This window comes from Danio aesculapii, chromosome 3, assembly GCF_903798145.1.
Source record: "Danio aesculapii chromosome 3, fDanAes4.1, whole genome shotgun sequence".
NCBI classification, from domain to species: domain Eukaryota; kingdom Metazoa; phylum Chordata; class Actinopteri; order Cypriniformes; family Danionidae; genus Danio; species Danio aesculapii.
This window is the reverse complement of record NC_079437.1, coordinates 8,423,668-8,448,202: the sequence shown is the minus strand read 5'-3', so window position 1 is coordinate 8,448,202 and position 24,535 is coordinate 8,423,668. Positions and strand designations below refer to the sequence as shown.

General features: G+C 37.7%; 1 protein-coding gene across 2 annotated transcripts in view; it reads left to right on the top strand.

The window, feature by feature from the left end:
• The window catches only part of LOC130220840 (uncharacterized), a 93,211-nt gene extending 82,142 nt beyond the window's left edge, over nt 1-11,069 (top strand). For both annotated transcript variants that reach the window (XM_056453084.1, XM_056453083.1), the window contains 4 exons: nt 5,396-5,494; nt 6,120-6,148; nt 8,364-8,405; nt 9,909-11,069. In XM_056453084.1, coding sequence (XP_056309059.1) covers nt 5,396-5,494; nt 6,120-6,148; nt 8,364-8,405; nt 9,909-10,058 — 320 coding nt within the window. In that variant the 3' untranslated portion in view covers nt 10,059-11,069. The remainder of the gene's footprint in view (nt 1-5,395; nt 5,495-6,119; nt 6,149-8,363; nt 8,406-9,908) is intronic.
• The last annotated feature ends 13,466 nt before the right edge of the window (nt 11,070-24,535 follow it).

The following is a 24,535-nucleotide window of genomic DNA, read 5'->3' as shown; positions in this document are numbered from 1 at the left end:
GGTGTGTCCCCTGGCCCTTACTTACCTGTTCAGGAACAATTATATTTTTCAGGGAGTCGTAATAACCCAGTAAAATAGGTTTTAATACGACAGTACGTTGGGAAAGCCTTCAGTCCCGATAGGGAGGACGCTCCAGAGCTCACCTGCTACCCAGAGGGGATACCTGGTGACAACCTATGGACTAGCCCAGAAATGGGGAGTCCTTGCATAGCGGGGAGGGAAGACACGAGCCCGCCTAGAAGGGGGGACTAAACTGTGGCTGAGTGAGCGTATGGGATCGCCAGCGGGGATCACGCGTAGCAGGCAACTATACCCAGAACGTGGGCTGACCAGCGGGCATGCCAACAACGTAACGGGCCAACACCTGACTCCTCCGCTGAGTCAGATGCTGGGGGCCTCAGAGGAACTCTGCAGGGTTCGCCAAATGGGGAACAGAACTGACAAAGCTGAAAAAGCACACGTATCTCCGGGTTGGGGAGAATGGCCCAGCAAGCGTGTTTCGACACCTCAACCGAATCGTTTCCTCAATCACCAAGGGTTACCTAAAACCCTTGAGGAAACCGGCTCCACTCGCAGATTGTAAAACCTTGCAAATGTATTGGGTGTCACCCAACCCGCAGCTCTACAAATGTCTGTCAGAGAAGCGCTGCGTGCTAACGCCCAGGAGGATGCGATGCTCCGAGTGGAGTGCCCTCTCACCCCCGAGGGACACGGCTCACCCTGGCTCTGATAAGCGAGGGAGATGGCATCCACTATCCAGTGGGCCAACCTCTGATGGTGGCCACGTAAACCTTCAGTGTGGAGGGCGACAGCCTTCGCTCCAACCTGTCCTGAAGGAAAGAAAGCACAACACTGATCGGGCAACATCGGGGGTCTTCTCGGCGAGAAGTGCACCACTCAGTGAATAGACTCCACTTCAGGGCGTAGGCGTGCCTCGTAGAAGGTGCACTAGCCCGAGTGATGGTATTAATCACCGCCACAGGAGATTACCTAAGTCTTCCTCGTCGTGTCTATGGACCACACGTGGAAGTTCCACAGATCTGAGTGAGGGTGCCAGATGGTACCCTGTCCCTGAGAGAGTAGGTCCTCTCTCCAAGGGACCCATCAGGGGAGGCCAACGTGAGGAGGGAGAGTTCTGATATCCAGGTCCGGTTGGGCCAGGAGGCGCAACTAGCAAGACCTGCTCCTCGTTCTCCCTGACCTTGCACAGAAATTGCGTGGGTAGTCTCACTGGGGGAAACGCATACTTACGCATGCCCCGAGACTCGGAGTGGAGTCGCTATTCTCTCGGGGTAGGAGCTGCTGTGAGAGCCCGTGGCCGCACGGTTGAGCCCATCCATGGTGTGAATAGCAAGCAGCGACTTCAGCCGCGTATGAGTCCAGAGGAGCAGACGGCGAGCGAGCTGAGACATGCGGTGGAAACGTATACCCCCCATACGGATGGTGTACGCTACCGCAGCTCTGCTGTCCGTCCTGATCAGCATGTGTTGCCCCCTCAGCACCGGTAAAATGCGGCACAGTGCGAGAAACCCTGCCAACAGCTCTAGGCAGTTGATATGCCAATGCAGCTGGGTTCCCTTCCACAGGGCCGCAGCAGCATGCCCGCTACACACGGCCCCCCAACCCGTACTGGAGGCATCTGCCGAAACGACAACATGCCTGGACACCTGACCTAGGGGCCCTCCGGCCCATAGGAATTAGGGGTCCTTCCAGGGGGTGAGGGTGCGGCAACACAGCGCAGTGACAGTCACTCGGTGTGTGCCCGTGTGCCATGCGCGTCTGGGGACCCGATCGTGAAGCCAACGCTGTATTGGTCTTATATGGAGCAATCCGCACAGCATGGCCGCGGCTGCGGATACCATATGCCCCAGGAGCCTCTGAAAAGATTTCAGGGGGACCACCTTTTTTCTGTCGAACTTTCTCAGACAGTTCAGCATTAGCTCAGCGCGTTCTCGTGAGAGGCACGCCTTCATGGTGATCGAGTCCAGCTCCAACCTGAGAAAGGAGATGCTCTGCACGGGGGCGAGCTTGCTCTTTTCTCGGTTGACCTGAAACCCCAACAGGCAGAGGTGCCGGAGCACCTTGTCTCTGTGCATAATCAATTGCTCCTGAGTGGGCTAAAATCAGCCAGTCATTGAGATATGTGAGCATGCGTATGCCCGCGAGCCGAAGGGGCGTGGGGGCACCCTCCGCGAGCTTGGTGAAAACCTGCGGAGACAGAGAAAGCCCGAAGGGGAGGACCCGTACTGCCATGCTCGACCTTCAAACGCAAAGCGCAGTTTTGTGGCGTGGAATTATGGAGACATGGAATACGCGTCCATCAGGTCTATTGCTGCAAACCAATCCCGAGGACGAACGCATTGGGTGATGCGCATCTGCGTAAGCATTCTAAAGCGCAGAATGTGAAGGCAGCAGTTCAAAACGTGCAGATCTAGGATTGGCCATAGCCCACCGCTCTTTTTGGGCATGATGAAGTACGGGCTGTAAAACCCGCGCTCCATCTCGGTTGGAGGGACCGGCTCGATTGCATCCTTCGCCAGGAGGACAGCAACCTCCTGTCGCAAGATGGGGGCGGACGCAGGGCTGACCCTGGTGAAATACACGCCCGTCAACCTGGGAGGCCATTTCGCGAACTGAATCGCATAGCCAAGTCTGATCATATGGATGAGCCATTGCGATGGGCTGGCCCACGCTAACCAGGCAGGCAGAGCCCCCGCAAGTGGTCCCACCCGCACGATCCCTGACGTGCCAGCGGCGGGGCAGCGTGGAGTGAGTGGGCTCACCCGGGGAGCGCTGGTGTCCCACGGGAAAACAGAAGAAGAGATGCTCACGTCTCGCATCCAAACTCCAGAGGAGGGGCTGGGAGTGGGAGAGAAAAGAGAGTGTTCTCTCGCGCTCCGTGAGCCATTGGCGAAACGCACCGATCCTGCGAGCTGGAAGGCATAGCGTCCCAGACTGGCAGTGTTCGTGCTGTCACATCCAGTTAAGTTAAGAAAGCGAACTTTGTCAACAACACGCATAATCACCAGGTTTAGCCTTAGAACGTCACGTTCCTGGATCACGGATGTGATCATCGTCATTCCCAGGGCACACACAGCCGACTTTTTTTTTAAGAGCATAGTCGGGTTGCGGTGTGGAGCTCATGCTCAGTCCTAGGTTGGAACCATCCTCGCGCAGCTGGGCCAGCACCTGCGCTTGGTAGTGCTGGTAGGTGGCCATAGCATGCATGGTGAGGACGAAGGCACACACAGCACATTGCGTGAGCTTACTGTGCCCATCCAGGAAGAAGGGGATGGGGAGGCTTAGAAGGTCTTGCCTTCATCGTCCACATCACACCCCTCTAATCGGTCCGGCCGTGGGGCTGGGGGATTAACCATCTCCAGAGCCACGGCCGAAGCAGCCTGGGGAAGCAAAGCCACAAAGTCTGCTTCTAGATTTGATGCTGCGCTCATCATCCCGGAGGGAGCGAGCGGGTTCGAATCCTCAACAGACCTTAACAGCCCACTCTCCAAGGATGGTAAGGATGGAAGCGCCCTCAACACTGCGTGAGTTTACTGTGCACTTCCGGGAAGAAGGGGACGGGAGGCTTTGAAGGTCTTGCCTCCTTATATCCTCCGCATAACACCCATCTAGTCGGTCCGGCCGCGGGGCTGGGGGATAAACCATCACCAGACCCACGGCCGAAGTTGCCCGAGAAAGCACGGCCATAATGTCTGCTTTTTAGATGCCAACGCCGTGCTCTCCACCCCCGAGGGAGGGAGCGAGCGGGTTCGCATCCTCATCAGACAATGACAGCTCATCCTCAGATGCAGCGATAGACATCTGACCCTCTGTGTCATCATGTGAGAGAGCGACCATCCAAGGACGGAGTGCTTCTTTTCACCTGAAGCTTGGGATGGAGCGCGTGGAGGAGCGAGAGGTCTGCAGCCTGAGGGCAGTGAATTTACTCTCACTGTAACCCTCAGATCTGCCCGAGTGCCAACCGCAGTGCGGGGGACAACTGGGGTGGGTGGCTCTTTTGCAAGAGCAAGCCGCGATCTTAACTGCGCAACAGACATGATATCACAGTGATGGCATGCACTGCCCGCGAGCACTGCATTAACATGCTGGACCCCCAGACATGAAACGCTGTGCTCGTGCCCATCATCTGGGGACAGGAAACCACCGCATCCAGAAACGCACGGTCAGAGTGACGTCTTGAAAAAGACGCCCTGCACGACAGTGTTGCTCTTTAGGGAAAGCTTTTTTCCTTTATACAAACCGCTCTTGGAGAACCGGACCCAAAGGACGCCAGGCAAGAGAGAAAAACCCAGCTCGACCATCTGCCACTGCGTATATGCGCTCTGGACCGGGAGAAGCTGCTTCTCGATCTCTCTCTCTAGACACAGGTTGGCGATACCCTCAAAGACTCTCTCAGAAGCTTTGTGAAAGGCTCTGAAAGCGAAAGGATGTCAAGCATGGCACTGGCTGTGTCTTTATAGTATGACTGATTGTCATTGATGCCAGTTGTGCACGCTGACGCCGCCAACTCATTGGCATTTCATTGGCCCATTTTTATACTCTTTCAGATGATTGGATTCTGACGAAATCCCCATAGTGGAAGTTTCCACATAGCATTGGAGTTCCCCATCCGAAGGGGAACTGATCCTTGAGGCACCCCATACTTTACTGGGCTGACTTGTGAAGGCTGTCTATTAATATTCACAAACTGGTAACGGTCAGCTAAGTATGATTTAAACCATTGTAGGGCCTGTCCCTGGACACCTGTAGACTTTAAGCGATTAATGAGGATACCATGGTCAATGGTGTCAAATGCCGCACTAAGATCGAGTAAAACTAATAGCGAGATGCACCCTTGGTCAGCAGCTAAGAGTAAATTGTTGGTTATTTTCACTAATGCAGTTTCTGTACTGTGATGAGCTCTGAAACCTGATTGAAACACTTCTAAAACATTGTTCGTCTGCAGAAAGGAGCATAATTGAGCAGAAACAACTTTTTCTAGCCTTTTAGACATAAATGGAAGATTTGAAATAGGCCTATAATTAGCTAAGTTGCTGGGGTCTAGATGTGGTAAACACAGCTTATATAGTAAGAGGTAGTGGTCTGTAATATCATCACTTTGTGGTATAATATCTACATCAATGACCTCAATTCCATAAGACAGAATTAGATCTAGTGTATGCTTTAAGCGATGGGTTGGACCAATAACATTTTGCTTTATCCCTAGTGAATGTAGAATGTAGTAATTCACTGTCTGAATATAATATTTCACTGTATAGAAAAAACTCTGATGTATTAAACTATGTAATAAACTATATTCTCATTATGGTCGTTTGCACTATTTGGAGATGTTATTAAAATGTCTAATAAAAATCCAATATTTTCTTTTCTTCAGTTAATGGTGAAGGTGCAGTTGGAGATTTGAGAATCGTCGTCTTTTCCTCTGAATTCATCTTCACTTTCTTTCTGTTGGTTTTAATGGTATTTGAGCCATGTGAGTACAAACTAAACTTCATTAAGGACTATTACAATTACACACAGTTCACATGTTTTGGGGCCTTTGTTTTAAGGTTTTCCATTGATAAATATGACCTGTGAGCAGTCATATTTAGTATGCATCATGTTCAGGAAAAAAAAATGATCAATTTCCCATTCTACTGAATCTCTCTTATAGACTGTGTGTTTTACTGACTGTAAGCTGTTGTTTGACTGAACTGAGACTCAAACACACTTTATGCCGTTTATTTAAAGGAAGATTCAGCAGATCAGAGAAAATAATCTTTATACTCATTCACAAGCATTTTACTGCTGATTGTTTTTGCATTTAGTAACATTTTCTATAGAGATATTTCTACAGGTTCTGTGTTTGACTGATTACACATAATACATGTTGCTAGTTAATTCAAAAACAAAACCACCAGTCTTCATTAAACATTCACTGAACACCCCATTAAAGTCCTCCGAATGTATCTAGACTGAATATTTGAAGGTTTAATTGAATTGCTGTTCGATAAAAAAAAAAACTGGAACTCATCAATTATACAATCTGTTATTTGAATCTCATCAATTTATGAATAATCTTGTACATTTTATTTCTTTTTCTGTCTTTTAACTCACAGGGATCAAAACATGTCAGCAGTCATGTCAGGTCAGTGTCTGTAAATCATGTAAATTAGATTTTATCTTTTTATATTTTATTTATTTATGATTTATATTTTTACTTCATGTTAAAGGTGCACTCAGTAATATTGTTATCTTTTGCTGGAAATATTACAGAAATCTAAATATTACATAATTTACACTCCTGATGATGAGTGTTGGGGGTAACTCATTATAAGTAACACGAGTTACGTAATAATATTTTTTTCTAAGTGAAAAACGCATTACTTATAAAAAAAAAAGTAATAATATTTAAGTAAATTTTTTTTTTAAAAATGTAATGCGAGTTGCTTTTTAGTGTAATTAATTAGTTTTTTTTTTTATATAAATTTCTAAATTAAATTCAAGTATTGTCACAATGAGTCACGCAGTCAATGAGAGAAAGTGCTCATTATTTTGAACCATCGAAGAAAAGCAAAAGGGGATTGTAGTCTCAATGGACAGTGATTTTTCAAATAGTACAAAAGCAGCAAACATATTGCTTAAACTTTATTCATTCATTCATTAATCTGGATATATGGCATGTATAGCTCTGGGGTCATTAGGTTCTCAGATAACATTATCCTAAAATATATATATTTTTTAATGTGTTTTTAAAGGTAAATGAAGGTGTAGGTTATACGGTTTGTTGTTAATTGCAGAGTTTCTCTATTAAAATATAGATAAAAAAAATAAAAAGTTCTGAAAGAGATTAGCCAGGTAATAAAAAGTAAAGCAAAAGTAACTCAAAAGTAACTAGTGACTTTTTGGGAAGTAACTCAATATTGTAATGCATTACTTCCAAAAGTAACTTTCTCTAACTCTGCAGTTGACTTATTTCAAAACACTGCTTAATGAAGGCTTGATCAACACCAGTGGTTCAGAGTGCATATCAAACTGCTAAAATCACATGATTTCAGTAAACAAGGCTTTGATAATAAATAAAAGCTCTATAATTAGAGACAAAAAAACATATTAGCTGGAAAGTTAGATGATTAGTGAACTGCATTTTTACATTATACTTTTAAAAAAAAGTATGTTGAGGTAAAAGTCAAAGTTGTTTTGAGTTTTTGTTTAACATTTGCACTTTGCCTGCTGTGGCCAAGAGGTACAAGGCAAATCACAATTCGAAATAAATAAATAAAACTGAAGCTAAAGCAAAACATTGACAGAAACATTACCCATTACAAAAACAAGTCAGAAACCACTTCAGCCAATCTGAAAGCAGAACAAAATTAGAATAAATAATTAAAAAAACCTCTTAATTTCAAAGTGAGATTAGATTGAGTTTAGTTTTCAGAATTCTGCCAATTAGACAATGCATTAATGCATCAATTAAGGGATAGAACAGGTTAATTATAGAAGTTTCAGTCATGCTCTTGAAGATGCTTCTCTGTTGAAATACGATGAGTGTTTGAGCATGTCAATATTGTTGTTTATTACTATTACACAGAAAATACGGGTGTTCTTTAGAACTTCTGCAAATTTTGTGGGAATATTTTTTTTAACTTATTTCATTTTGTAGACTTGTTATTGTAGATTTTGACTTGTTATAATGTTTTTGTAATTTATCTTGTGTTTTTTATAATTGATTTGTAATTTGTTTTGTTTTTGATTGCTTTGTTTTCTGAACCTTTCAGCCTCTGTAGTCATCAGCATGTTGTATTTATAATACATTAAAAGAATGAGTCAGTTTGCAAAGCTACCCACTCAGTTGACTGAAAGCTTTAGAGAGCTAACTGTTTACTGACACATAGATAATACATCACACGTTGTTGTCAAAATTGTTGTACTTTGTCACTGCAATGAACTGATTTCACAATCATAGAGGGCAGAGGTGTCAGTTAACTCATTACTCACGTTTTTTTATTTAATCAAAATGATTTGACCTTTGAATAACATATTTCACTACATTTTACACCTCTGTCAAATGAATTAAAGTCAGCTAATATGATCTCAATCATATTAAGAGTCAAGAAAACACCTTTATACAAGAATAAAATCGTTTTTGCTTGACCTCTGGTGAGATTACATAATTTCAAATGGATCTGACAATGTTATTCCTTTCTTTAAATGTAAACTTTTTAATACAAAAAATAATAATAATAATCTGATTGACTGTCATGAAAGCATAAATAAATGGAAAATATTTGAATTATTAAATTTTTTATATTTTATAATATTTTAATTATTATGTTATAATAAATGTATTTTTGTGAACACAGAAGGCAAGAAAGTCTCGTCAAACTCCAGCTGCTGAATCACAGGTCAGTATCAGTATAATTGTTGATTTGAACTCAATGTAAAACATTTTAATGATGTTGATCAATTCTTAATAAGAACCGACATGTTTATTTTATTTATTTTTAAATTTAATTTATTTATACAGGGACAACGTACAACATGACATGTTGTGCCAGATTTAGCTATAAAGCTAATTTACATCTGTAGTCCCTGGGCAGGAAGTTGTAACAAATTTAACAGTAAAAAAAATACAATATACACTTATACAAATCAAATTAATGGCTGCATATTTGATTTTGTTTAAGCCAAATTTTAAGAACAATTTTAAAATGATTAAAAGTGGTGCTCTCTCTGATAACACTGGTATTTTATTCCATCTTTCTGCTGCTCTGACTGAAAAAACTGATTGTCCAATAGCAGTTTACTTGAGTTTAACTGAAATATCACCTTTAACCGATGACCTAGTCTGTCTAATATTGTCCTTGCCGACAATCACACATTGTTTGAGGGGTGGTGGGACAAGATCATTAAATATTTTATACTTTAAACATACATCAGCATAAAATAAGAAACAAAAATAGCTCCTTGGCTTTTTAGCTAAAATGTTTACAGTTTGTTTATATATAACATACAATGGTTTTAATGTTGTAATGTTCGTGTGGGACCGGCTTGTAGCACAGTAAGATGTATGTTATAATCAGTATTTCTCAATTCTGCTCCTGGAGAACATCAGTTCTGTTCATTGACCCGTGAGGTGTAAAACCAGAAACAGTCCCTGTTGAGAAATCAAGCTTAAACCAGCCTAGGCTGGTTGGCTGGTTTTAGCTGGTTGACCAGCCTGGTTTTAGAGGGGTTTTGACCATTTCCAGGCTGGTTTCCAGCCATTTCCAGCCTGGTCTTAGCTGGTCAGGCTGGAAAATGACCAGCTAAAACCAGCTTGACCACCTAGCCAGGCTGGGAGCCCAGCCAAAACCAGTTATGTCCAGCTTAAACCTGGCTGGTCAAGCATTCAAACAACTTTACATTTTTCATTCCTCAGATATCTTGAAAATGTATTTTGAGCCAATCACCCGAATGCTATTAGGGATAGTTCACCCAAAAATTACTGTTCATTTATTTGCCCTCCGATCATACAAGATATAGCTTTTTTAAACATTAATGCTTTTTTACATTATTTATTATTTTTATTATTATTTAATAATAAATAAAGCTTATTTAAAGCTAAACCTGTGATTTTTGTGTTTCTCATTAAATGTCCAAAGGCTATTGGAAATTTGAGTTAACAAAGTTAATGTCCATGGAAAATACTGGAAATGTGAAAAGGGTGCATTGAAGCTTGATGTGTCACCATGGAAACTAAAATGGAAAACAGTGTAAAGTTAAAGCAGTTTAGAAACCAGTTTAAGGGAGAGACCGTTCAGATATTATAAACTGAAAATGAAAAGGTTTCCAGCAGCAGAACGGAGAAAAACTGCTACAGACATGTTGAATACATTATAACATATAATGTATTACTCTAAACCCAGAATGCAGCAGTATCTGTGGAACCTCCAGTCAGTGAATCCAACCAGAGCCAGAGGCCTACAGAATCTGTTGAAATGAGGCCACTTCTGAATCAAGATCAGCAGGCTAGTGGGAGTGAAAATCAGCCTGATTCTGTAGTTTCACAAGCATAACCAACAATGACAGAAATAGAATTTGTAACCATTAAACCCTATTATTCTTTTTATTTCTCTAATACAGTTCTTTGAGACATTTATGATGTACTTAACTGTACATTATTGCACTTTTTGTATGTATATACTGGTGATTTGAATTGTTTGATTTATTAATTAGTTACAGCAAAAGCAGAGTAAATAAACTGACACAAAGACAAACCATGATAAATTGAGATAAATTCAATAAAATGAGAAAGAAAAATCATGATATTCATATAAATCTATAAATCTGATATTTAAGTAACTCTGTCACAGTGTCAGCAAGAGATTGTAATGTTAGTGAATGTTTATTTCTGGGTCATTTCTTAAACCCATCAGGCACTGCAACCAAGTATTCATTTTTCAAATGGATAAGAGAGCAGGTGTAGGCCAGTGTCTCCTGTGTTCATGTAGTATTCGGATTCAAAACATTTATGAAAGAAAATCATAGCATTTAAGCCAGAAAATCATCTACAGGAGTCACAACATTGCCTATAAACACAGGTGAAATAAATCTGCTGAATTCCCTCAATTGTAAATGATTTTAAAAAGTGTCTGGATTGTTTTCCTTCATATTCCTGGAAACAGCCTGTAATTCTGTCTTTACAAAGTGTACAGTGCAGATGTATTGTCTCACCTCCATAATAACGACTGTGGAAAAATGTTAATGAAATTAATGCATTCATAACCTTTTATTTTGGTCAAAACTTCAGATTGTGCATGTTAATAATGTATGGGCATAATCATTACAGTCATATCGTCTGTATATAATCTATTTTACTTTTCATTGCATGGTGCTTTATTTCTAGTAAAAGCATGTATTTTTCATGCTAAAACTGTACTAACAAGCATGTTGTGAATTTCAGTTAATTCTGTAACAGCAGCTTTGTTTTATATTAAATTATTTTGTGTATTTTGTGTGTAGCACTGTTTGTTTAATTATTGTGGAAAAGATCGTTTGGTTGTTATTAAACCTTCAGTGTGTCTCAACTGGCTGTTCATCATTTTAGATCGGTGTTTTCATTTTTTAAAGAGTGCTGCCACCTAGAGTTTGTTAAGGAATTATCTGCTGCGCATTGTGGTGGTTTGTCAGTGGAGTGACATCTAATAACAATATTAATAAATCAATATTTTCTTCTTAATGTTATAAATTTATAATTACAATTATGGCGAAAACAGTTCAGATGCAGGGAAGTCTGAAATGTCAGTAATTTTCGTTTTGTTTCAGTAAAATTGTTTTCGTTGCCTTTAAAGTGTAGCAAGCTTGATAAATACACATTTACAGTCTCATTTAGTGTACAGGTTTAAATTACAAACATGCCTTTCTGTATTGTAGTAAGTCTAAATGATATTATTTAAACACTAACAATGGCAATTGCTAAAGCATTTATGATTTTTATGAATTACAACAATGTGCTTTTAGGCTGCAATTTAAACAGCGTTAACAATATTTATTTAAAATTAATTTTAATATCGAGAGAAAAAACCTAAAACATATAAAATGACGAAAATAAAGACTTTAATGGCTGTAAATGTCCTATTTGTTGTGCAAAATATAATAAAATAGTGGCAACTATAAATTATAGGCTATGCTCCTTTGTACAAAACTAACAAGTGAAATGGACATCACTGATATTCCAAATCCTTATATATGTGCTAACAACAATTTGACATTAACCAAGAAACCATCAACAAACCATCAACAAACCATAAACTGCCAAGATATAGTCTTTTCTGAAAATGTAGATTAAAATAAAAACAAAACAGGAGCTATAGTGGAAGAAATCTTTTTAACTGCTTTTAAATTAGTTTTCACCAAGAGCACCCCAAAGTCCTGAATTGTCCTTTTTGTATATCACTAATCACCAAAAAACCTTTCCAATGTTCTCAGACAGAGCTGTTGCAAGACAACACCACCCTCTACTGGATAGAGGTAGAAGTGTCATATGTATAGTTAGCTATACATAGATATGCAGTTAGCTATAGAAATACAGTTAGCTAAATTTAAATACAATTAGTTATAGAAATTCAGTTAGCTATATAAAATTACAATTGGCTATATAAATACAGGTAAATATAAATACAGTTAGCTATATAAATACAGTTATCTATATATTTCAAAAGCTATATAAATACAGTTAGCTATATTTAATAAGCTATATAAGTACAGTTAGCTAAATAAATACAGTTAGCTATATTTAATAAGATATATAAATACAGTTAGCTATATTTATTAAGCTATATAAATACAGTGATATATATATATATATATATATATATATATATATATATATATATATATATATATATATATATATATATATATATATATATATATATATACGCACACATACATACATACATACTGTTGAAACCAGAAGTTTACATACACTTAAAAAAAACCATGATGGTAAATCATACTAAACGTTTACTGTTTTAGGTCTGTTAGAATTACCTAAATGATTTACATTTGCTAAATGCCAGAATGATGAGAATTTTTTTGAGAATTTTTTTATTAATTTCTAGACAGTCAAAAGTTTACATACATTTCCTTGGTATTTTTTTAGCTTTGCTTTTAAACTGTATAACTTTGGTCAAATGTTTTGGGTATCCTTCCACAAGCTTTTCACGATAGTTTGCAGGAATTCCTCCTGACAGAATTGGTCTAACAGAGTCAGATTTTGTTGGTTGTCTTTCTCGCACAAGCTTTATCAACTCTGCCAACAAATTTTCTATAGGATTGAGCTCAGGGCTTTGTGATGGCCACTCCAAAACATTCACTCTGTTGTCCTTAAAACACATTTTAACTAATTTGGCAGTATGCCTAGGGTCAAGATTTGTTTGGAAGACCCATTTGTGGCCAAGTGTTAATTATGGTGGCTTGAAAAGCCAGCATATTGTTATCTATCTTAAACTTATTATTATTAGGCTGGCTTGTGTAGCAAGCCAGACTACTGTTATCCTATTTAAACTTATTATTTTTTTTTTTATTTATTTATTTTTTTATTCTTCTTCTTCTGAGACTAAAAATTAAACTCTATCTCCTCCTAGAGCTTTCGAGCTATGACCACCAAACTCGCACCAGACCTCCGAACTATTCGGACTCGGATTGCTATATCTTTTCCGACTGATCCGACTTTCGGTTTTCCGAAAACACCCCCGGGACCACCGGAAAAAAAATCCCATTGACTTAACATGGGATCAAACTTTGTGAGCGCATAACTCTGCGTCAGAATGTCGCACAGACTTCTAACTGGGCTCATTTAACTCAGACTATCAATCTGCCAATGACTGATCACCTTTAAACTTTCTAGCCACGCCCTAGCAACCACTTTTGGACCCTAGAAACTGTCCCATAGACTTCCATTGCAAAAGACTGTCATTGACTTAACATTGAATCAAACTCTGAGAGCTCATAACTCTGCATCAGAGTGTCACACTGACTTCTAACTGGGCTCATTTAACTCAGACTACCAAACTGCCAATCACTGATGAGCTTTTAACTTTCTAGCCACACCCTAACAACTAGATACTGCACCCTAGCAACAACTGTCCCATAGACTTCCATTGCAAAAGACTGTCATTGACTTGACATTAGATCAAACTTTGTGACCTCATAGCTTTCCATCAGACTGTCATACTTATCTATCTATCTATCTATCTATCTATCTATCTATCTATCTATCTATCTATCTATCTATCTATCTATCTATCTATCTATCTATCTATCTATCTATCTATCAACTGTTTTTATCTATCTATCTATCTATCTATCTATCTATCTATCTATCTATCTATCTATCTATCTATCTATCTATCTATCTATCTATCTATCTATCTATCAACTGTTTTTATCTATCTATCTATCTATCTATCTATCTATCTATCTATCTATCTATCTATCTATCTATCTATCTATCTATCTATCTATCTATCTATCTATCTATCTATCTATCAACTGTTTTTATCTATCTATCTATCTATCTATCTATCTATCTATCTATCTATCTATCTATCTATCTATCTATCTATCTATCTATCTATCTATCTATCTATCTATCTATCCTTTTTCAAACTGTTTTTATCTATCTATCTATCTATCTATCTATCTATCTATCTATCTATCTATCTATCTATCTATCTATCTATCTATCTATCTATCTATCTATCTATCTATCTATCTATCTATCAACTGTTTTTATCTATCTATCTATCTATCTATCTATCTATCTATCTATCTATCTATCTATCTATCTATCTATCTATCTATCTATCTATCCTTTTTCAAACTGTTTTTATCTATCTATCTATCTATCTATCTATCTATCTATCTATCTATCTATCTGTCTGTCTGTCTGTCTGTCTGTCTGTCTGTCTGTCTGTCTGTCTGTCTGTCTGTCTGTCTGTCTGTCTGTCTGTCTATCTATCTATCTATCTATCTATCTATCTATCTATCTATCTATCTATCTATCTATCTATCTATCCTTTTTCAAACTGTTTTTATCTATCTATCTATCTATCTATCTATCTATCTATCTATCTATCTATCTATCTATCTATCTATCTATCTATCTATCTATCTATCTATCTATCTATCTATCTATCAACTGTTTTTATCTATCTATCTATCTATCTATCTATCTATCTATCTATCTATCTATCTATCTATCTATCTATCTATCTATCTATCTATCTATCTATCTATCTATCTATCTATCTATCAACTGTTTTTATCTATCTATCTATCTATCTATCTATCTATCTATCTATCTATCTATCTATCTATCTATCTATCTATCTATCCTTTTTCAAACTGTTTTTATCTATCTATCTATCTATCTATCTATCTATCTATCTATCTATCTATCTATCTATCTATCTATCTATCTATCTATCTATCTATCAACTGCTTTTATCTATCTATCTATCTATCTATCTATCTATCAACTGCTTTTATCTATCTATCTATCTATCTATCTATCTATCTATCTATCTATCTATCTATCTATCTATCTATCTATCTATCTATCTATCTATCTATCTAAGAACATGCTAATTCATGCTAGAGTCATGCTAATAACATGCTATTTCATGCTAGAACGATGCTAATTCATGCTAGAATCATGCTAGAAACATGCTAATTCATGCTAGAATCATGCTAGTAACATGCTAATTCATGCTAAAACGATGCTAATTAATGCTAGAATCATGCTAGTAACATGCTAATTCATGCTAGAATCATGCTAATAACATGCTAATTCATGCTAGAATCATGCTAGTAACATGCTAATTCATGCTAGAATCATGCTAGTTACATGCTAATTCGTGCTAGAACGATGCTAATTCATGCTAGAATCATGCTAGTAACATGCTAATTCATGCTAGAATCATGCTAGAACAATGCTAATTCATGCTAGAATCATGCTAGTAACATGCTAATTCATGCTAGAATCATGCTAGTAACATGCTAATTCATGCTAGAACCATGCTAGTAACATGCCAGTTCATGCTAGAAACATGCTAGTAACATGCTAGTTCATGCTAGAACCATGCTAGTAACATGCTAATTCATGCTAGAATCATGCTAGTAACATGCTAATTCATGCTAGAATCATGCTAGTAACATGCTAATTTATGCTAGAATCATGCTAGTAACATGCTAATTCATGCTAGAATCATGCTAGTAACATGCTAATTCATGCTAGAATCATGCTAGTTACATGCTAATTCATGGTAGAATCATGCTAGTAACATGCTAATTCATGCTAGAATCATGCTAGTAACATGCTAATTCATGCTAGAATCATGGTAATAACATGCTAATTCATGCTAGAATCATGCTAATAACATGCTGATTCATGCTAGAATGATGCTAATAACATGTTAATTCGTGCTAGAATCATGCTAGTTACATGCTAATTTGTGCTAGAATAATGCTAGTAACATGCTAAATCGTGCTAGAATCATGCTAATAACATGCTAATTCATGCTAGAATCATGCTAGTAACATGCTAATTCATGCTAGTTCATGCTAGAAACATGCTAGTAACATGCTAGTTCTTGCTAGAATCATGCTAGTAACATGCTATATCATGCTAGAATCATGCTAGTAACATGCTAATTCATGCTAGAACCATGCTAGTAACATGCTAATTCATGCTAGAACCATGCTAGTAACATGCCAATTCATGCTAGAATCATGCTAGTAACATGCTAATTCGTGCTAGAATGATGCTAATAACATGTTAATTCGTGCTAGAGTCATGCTAGAAACATGCTAATTCGTGCTAGAATGGTGCTAATAACATGTTAATTCGTGCTAGAATCATGCTAGTAACATGCTAATCCATGCTAGAATCATGCTAGTAGCATGCTAATTCATGCTAGAATCATGCTAGTAACATGCTAATTTATGCTAAAGTCATGCTAATAACATGCTAATTCATGCTAGAATCAGGCTGATAATATGCTAATTCATCTATCTAACCTTTATCAAACTATTCTATCTATCTATCTATCTATCTATCTATCTATCTATCTATCTATCTATCTATCTATCTATCTATCTATCTATCTATCTATCTATCTATCTATCTATCTATCTATCTATCAATTTAAATATATACATTTTAAACCTGTTTAAACTAAATAAACTATTACCAAGGCTTTGTCAAGCCAGCCTCAAAGTTTGTCCTCAAACTTTAATAATCTAGTTATGGTGGCTTGAAAAGCCAGCATATTGTTATCTATCTTAAACTTATTATTAGGCTGGCTTGTGCAGCAAGCCAGACTACTGTTATCCTATTTAAACTTATTATTATTATTTTTTTTTTTTTTATTATTCTTCTTCTGAGACTAAATTTCTAACTCTATCTCCTCCTAGAGCTTTCAAGCTATGACCACCAAACTCGCACCAGACCTCCGAACTATTCGGACTCGGATTGCTATATCTCCTCAGACTGATCCGACTTTCGGTTTTCCGAAAAACGTCCCGGGACCACCGAAAAAATCCCATAGGCTTAACATGGGGTCAAACTTTGTGAGCTCATAACTCTGCGTCAGAATGTCACACAGACTTCTAACTGGGCTCATTTAACTCAGACTACCTAACTGCCAATAACTGATGAGCTTTAAACTTTCTAGCCACGCCCTAGCAACCACTTTTGGACCCTAGAAACTGTCCCATAGACTTCCATTGCAAATGATGCTCATTGACTTTACATTGGATCAAACTTTGTGAGCTCATAACTCTGCATCAGACTGTCATAAAGACTAATGGCTGAGCTCATTTAACTCAGTCTAGCCAGCAGCCAATCACTGATGGCCTTTTAACTTTCTAGCCACACCCTAACAACCAGATACTGCACCCTAGCAACTGTCCCATAGACTGCCATTATAGAGGCCCAGATTGATATCGTCCTGCTGCAGTGTTATAGAGACATGGGGGTTGTTTTTAACTGTTCATACTGGCAAGAAGCTTTGATACATCATCAGTCTAAGCTGTCAATCAACTCCATAGCAACAAAACAGACTAACCTAGCAACGATATAACAGCAGCTATATCTCAGTATCAGAACATCGTAGAGAAGCGGGGGTTGGCTTATTTGACTCATGCTAGCACACCATAAATCCTGTATGGTTCACATGCTAGCAATGACTAGCAACATGCTAATTCATGCTGGAATCATGCTAGTAACATGCTAATTCATGCTAGAATCATGCTAGTAACATGCTAATCCATAATAGAATCTTGCTAGTAACATGCTAATTCATGCTGGAATCATGCTAGTAACATGCTAATTCATGCTAGAATCATGCTAGTAAGATGCTAATTCATGCTAGAAACATGCTAGTAACATGCTAATTCATGCTGGAATCATGCTAGTAACATGCTAAGTCATGCTAGAATCATGCTAGTAACATGCTAATTCATGCTAGAATCATGCTAATAACATGCTAATTCATGCTAGAATCATGCTAATAACATGCTAATTCATGCTAGAATCATGCTAATAACATGCTAATTCATGCTAGAATCTTGCTAGTAACATGCTAATTCATGCTAGAATCATGCTAGTAACATGCTAATTTATGCTAGAATCATGCTAGTAACATGCTAATTCATGCTAGAATCATGCTAGTAACATGCTAATTTATGCTAGAATCATGCTAGTAACATGCTAATTCATGCTAGAATCATGCTAGTAACATGCTAATTCATGCTAGAATCATGCTAGTAACATGCTAAATCATGCTAGAATCATGCTAGTAACAGGCTAATTCATGCTAGAACGATGCTAATTCATGCTAGAATCATGGTAGTAACATGCTAATTCATGCTAGAATCATGCTAGTAACATGCTAATTTATGCTAGAATCATGCTAATAACATGGTAATTCACGCTAGAATCATGCTAATAACATGCTAATTCATGCTAGAATCATGCTAGTAACATGCTAATTCATGCTAGAATCTTGCTAGTAACATGCTAATTCATGCTAGAATCATGCTAGTAACATGCTAATTCATGCTAGAATCATGCTAGTAACATGCTAATTCATGCTAGAATCATGCTAGTAACATGCTGATTCATGCTAGAATCATGCTAGTAACATGCTAATTCATGCTAGAATCATGCTAGTAACATGCTAATTCATGCTAGAATCTTGCTAGTAACATGCTAATTCATGCTAGAATCATGCTAGTAACATGCTAATTCATGCTAGAACGATGCTAATTCATGCTAGAATCATGCTAGTAACATGCTAATTCATGCTAGAATCATGCTAGTAACATGCTAATTCATGCTAGAACGATGCTAATTCATGCTAGAATCATGCTAGTAACATGCTAATTCATGCTAGAATCATGCTAGTAACATGCTAATTCATGCTAGAACGATGCTAATTCATGCTAGAATCATGCTAGTAACATGGTAATTCATGCTTGAATCATGCTAGTAACATGCTAATTCATGCTAGAATCATGCTAGTAACATGCCAATTCATGCTAGAATCATGCTAGTAACATGCTAATTCATGCTAGAATCATGCTAATTCATGCTAGAATCATGCTAGTAACATGCTAATTCATGCTAGAATGATGTTAATTCAAGCTAGAATCTTGCTAGTAACATGCTAATTCATGCTAGAATCATGCTAGTAACATGCTAATTCATGCTAGAATCATGCTAGTAACATGCCAATTCATGCTAGAATCATGCTAGTAACATGCTAATTCATGCTAGAACGATGCTAATTCATGCTAGAATCATGCTAGTAACATGCTAATTCATGCTAAAATCATGCTAGTAACATGCTAATTCATGCTAGAATCATGCTAGTAACATGCTAATTCATGCTAGAATCATGTTAGTAACATGCTAATTCATGCTAAAATCATGCTAGTAACATGCTAATTCATGCTAGAACGATGCTAATTCATGCTAGAATCATGCTAGTAACATGCTAATTCATGCTAGAATCATGCTAATTCATGCTAGAATCATGCTAGTAACATGCTAATTCATGCTAGAATCATGCTAGTTCATGCTAGAATCATGCTAGTAACATGCTAGAATCGTGCTAGTAACATGCTAATTCATGCTAGAATCATGCTAGTAACATGCTAAATCATGCTAGAATCATGCTAGTAACATGCTAATTAATGCTAGAATCTTGCTAGTAACATGCTAATTCATGCTAGGATCATGCTAGTAACATGCTAATTCTTTCTAGAATCATGCTAGTAACATGCTAATTCATGCTAGAATCATGTCAGTAACATGCTAATTTATGCTAGTAACATACTACTTCATGGTAGAATCATGCTAGTAACATGCTAATTCATGCTAGAATCATGCTAGCAATATGCTAAATCATGTTAGAATCATGCTAGTAACATGCTAATTCATGCTAGAATCATGCTAGTAACATGCTAATTCGAGCTAATATCTATCTATCTATCTATCTATCTATCTATCTATCTATCTATCTATCTATCTATCTGTCTGTCTGTCTGTCTGTCTGTCTGTCTGTCTGTCTATCTGTCTATCTATCTATCTATCTATCTATCTATCTATCTATCTATCTATCTATCTATCTATCTATCTTTTCATACTTTTTAAAACTACTTTAAACTAAATAAACTATTACCAACAGGCTTTCACAAGCCAGCCTCAAAGTTTGTCCTCAAACTTTAATAATCTAGTTATTCTTCTTCTTCTTCTTCTTCTTATTCTTCTGAGACTAATTTCTAAGTGTATCTCCTCCTAGGCCTTTCAAGCTACATACTTCAAACTTTTGTCAAACCTTCAAACTGGTCTGACTCGGGTTGCTATATCTTTTCTAACTGATCCGACCTTGGGTTTTCCGAAAAACGACCCAGAAAAATCCCAAAAGTCCCATTGACTTAACATTGGGTCAAACTTTGTGAGCTCATAACTCTGCATCAGACTGTCCTAAAGACTTCTAACTGGACTCATTTAACTCAGTCTAGCCAGCAGCCAATAACTGATGACCTTTTAACTTACTAGCCACTCCCTAGCAACCACTTACTGCACCCTAGCAACTGTCCCATAGACTTCCATTGTAAAAGACTCCCATTTACTTAACATTGGATCAACCTTTGTGAGCTCATAACTCTGCATCAGACTGTCCTACAGACTAGAGTCTGGCCTCATTCAACTCAGTCTAGCCAGCAGCCAATCACTGATTACCTTTAAACTTACTAGCCACTCCCTAGCAACCAATTTCAGCACCCTAGCAACTGTCCCAGAGACTGTGACTAGCTTTTCTAACACATGCTAACAGTTTAAACTTCCTACTGACATGCTAATCTTGCTAGAAAGGTGCTAGCAACACGATAGTGACATGCTAGTCATGCTAGTAACATGCTAATTCATGCTAGAATCATGCTAACAACATGCTAATTCATGCTAGAAACAAGCTGATTCATGCTAGAATCATGCTAGTAACATGCTAGTTACATGCTAATTAATGCTAGAACCATGCTAGTAACATGCTAATTCATGCTAGAAACATGCTAGTAACATGCTAATTCATGCTAGAATCATGCTAGTAACATGCTAATCCATGCTAGAATCATGCTAGTAACATGCTAATTCATGCTAGAATCATGGTAGTAACATGCTAATCCATGCTAGAATCATGCTAGTAACATGCTAATTCATGCTAGAAGGATGCTAAAAACATGCTAATTCATGCTAGAATCATGCTAACAACATGCTAATTCATGCTAGAAACATGCTAGTAACATGCTAATTCATGCTAGTTACATGCTAATTCATGCTAGAATCATGCTAGTAACATGCTAATTCATGCTAGAATCATGCTAGTAACATGCTAATTCATGCTAGAATCATGCTAGTTACATGCTAATCCATGCTAGAATCATGCTAATAACATGCTAATTCATGCTAGAAACATGCTAATTTATGCTAGAATCATGCTAATAACATGCTAATTCATGCTAGAAATATGCTAGTAACATGCTAATTCATGCTAGAATCATGCTAGTAACATGCTAATTCATGCTAGAAACATGCTAGTAACATGCTAATTCATGCTAGAATCATGCTAGTAACATGCTAATTCATGCTAGAATCATGCTAATAACATGCTAAATCATGCTAGAAACATGCTAATTCATGCTAGAATCATGCTAATAACATGCTAATTCATGCTAGAAACAGGCTAGTAACATGCTAATTCATGCTAGAAACATGCTAGTAACATGCTAATTCATGGTAGAATCATGCTAGTAACATGCTAATTCATGCTAGAAACATGCTAGTAACATGCTAATTCATGCTAGAATCATGCTAGTAACATGCTAATTCATGCTAGAAACATGCTAGTAACATGCTAATTCATGCTATAATCATGCTAGTAACATGCTAATTCATGCTAGAATCATGCAAACAACATGTTAATTCAAGCTAGAAACATGCTAGTAACATGCTAATTCATGCTAGAACCATGCTAGTAACATGCTAATTCATAATAGAACCATGCTAGAAACATGCTAATTCATGCTAGAAACATGCTAGTAACATGCTAATTCATGCTAGAAACATGCTAGAAACATGCTAATTTATGCTAGAAACATGCTAGTAACATGCTAATTCATGCTAGAAACATGCTAGTAACATGCTAATTCATGCTAGAATCATGCTAATAACATGCTAATTCATGCTAGAAATATGCTAGTAACATGATAATTCATGCTAGTAACATGCTAACAACATGCTAATTCTTGCTAGAATCATGCTAGTAACATGCTAATTCATGCTAGAAACATGCTAGTAACATGCTAATTCATGCTAGAATCATGCTAGTTACATGCTAATTCATGCTAAAATCATGCTAGTAACATGCTAATTCATGCTAATTTATTTTAGCAACTGCCTAGCAACCACTCATAATACTTTAGCAACTGCCTAGCAACAACCTAGCAACGCCTTAGCAACCACTCAGAACACCTTAGCAACCGCCTAGCAACACCTTAGCAAGCACTTAGAACAACCTAGCAACTGCCTACCAAGAAACATGCCAATCTATACTAGAAACATGCTAACATATATGTATTTATCTATGCCGACTGTTTCAAACTTCATAAAAACTGCTTCAGTTATTTACCCTTTAAAACGACTTCAAACTTTTAGACTCGGCTTTTCAAGCCACCATAAAGTTTGTCCTCAAACTTTAATATCTAGTTATGGTGGCTTGAAAAGCCAGCATATTGTTATCTATCTTAAACTTATTATTATTCTTCTTCTTCTTCTTCTTCTTCTTCTTCTGAGACTAATTTCTAAGTGTATCTCCTCCTAGGCCTTTCAAGCTACATACTTCAAACTTTCGTCAAACCTTCAAACTGGTCTGACTCGGGTTGCTATATCTTTTCTAACTGATCCGACCTTGGGTTTTCCGAAAAACGACCCAGAAAAATCCCAAAAGTCCCATTGACTTAACATTGGGTCAAACTTTGTGAGCTTATAACTCTGCATCAGACTGTCCTACAGACTTCTAACTGGACTCATTTAACTCAGTCTAGCCAGCAGCCAATAACTGATGACTTTTTAACTTACTAGCCACTCCCTAGCAACCACTTACAGCACCCTAGCAACTGTCCCATAGACTTCCATTGTAAAAGACTCCCATTGACTTAACATTGGATCAACCTTTGTGAGCTCATAACTCTGCATCAGACTGTCCTACAGACTAGAGTCTGGCCTCATTCAACTCAGTCTAGCCAGCAGCCAATCACTGATTACCTTTAAACTTACTAGCCACTCCCTAGCAACCAATTTCAGCACCCTAGCAACTGTCCCAGAGACTGTGACTAGCTATTCTAACACACGCTAACAGTTTTAACATCCTACTGACATGCTAATCTTGCTAGAAAGGTGCTAGCAACACGATAGTGACATGCTAGTCATGCTAGTAACATGCTAATTCATGCTAGAATCATGCTAACAACATGCTAATTCATGCTAGAAACAAGCTGACTCATGCTAGAATCATGCTAGTAACATGCTAGTTACATGCTAATTAATGCTAGAATCATGCTAGTTACATGCTAATTCATGCTAGAAACATGCTAATTCATGCTAGAATCATGCTAACAACATGCTAATTCATGCTAGAAACATGCTAATAACATGCTAATTCATGCTAGAATCATGCTAGTAACATGCTAATTCATGCTAGAATCATGCTAGTAACATGCTAATTCATGCTAGAAACATGCTAGTAACATGCTAATTCATGTTAGAATCATGCTAGTAACATGCTAATTCATGCTAGAAACATGCTAGTAACATGCTAATCCATGCTAGAAACATGCTAGTAACATGCTAATCCATGCTAGAATCATGCTAGTAACATGCTAATTCATGCTAGAATCATGCTAGTAAAATGCTAATTCATGCTAGAATCATGCTAGTAACATGCTAATTCATGCTAGAATCATGGTAGTAACATGCTAATTCATGCTAGAAACATGCTAGTAACATGCTAATTCATGCTAGAAACATGCTAGTAACATGCTAATTCATGCTAGAATCATGCTAGTAACATGCTAATTCATGCTAGAATCATGCTAATAACATGCTAATTCATGCTAGAAACATGCTAGTAACATGCTAATTCATGCTAGAATCATGCTAGTTACATGCTAATCCATGCTAGAATCATGCTAGTAACATGCTAATTCATGCTAGAATCATGCTAGTAACATGCTAATTCATGCTAGAATCATGCTAGTAACATGCTAATTCATGCTAGAATCATGCTAATACATGCTAATTCATGCTAGAATCATGCTAGTAACATGCTAATTCATGCTAGAATCATGCTAGTAACATGCTAATTCATGCTAGAAACATGCTAATTCATGCTAGAATCATGCTAGTAACATGCTAATTCATGCTAGA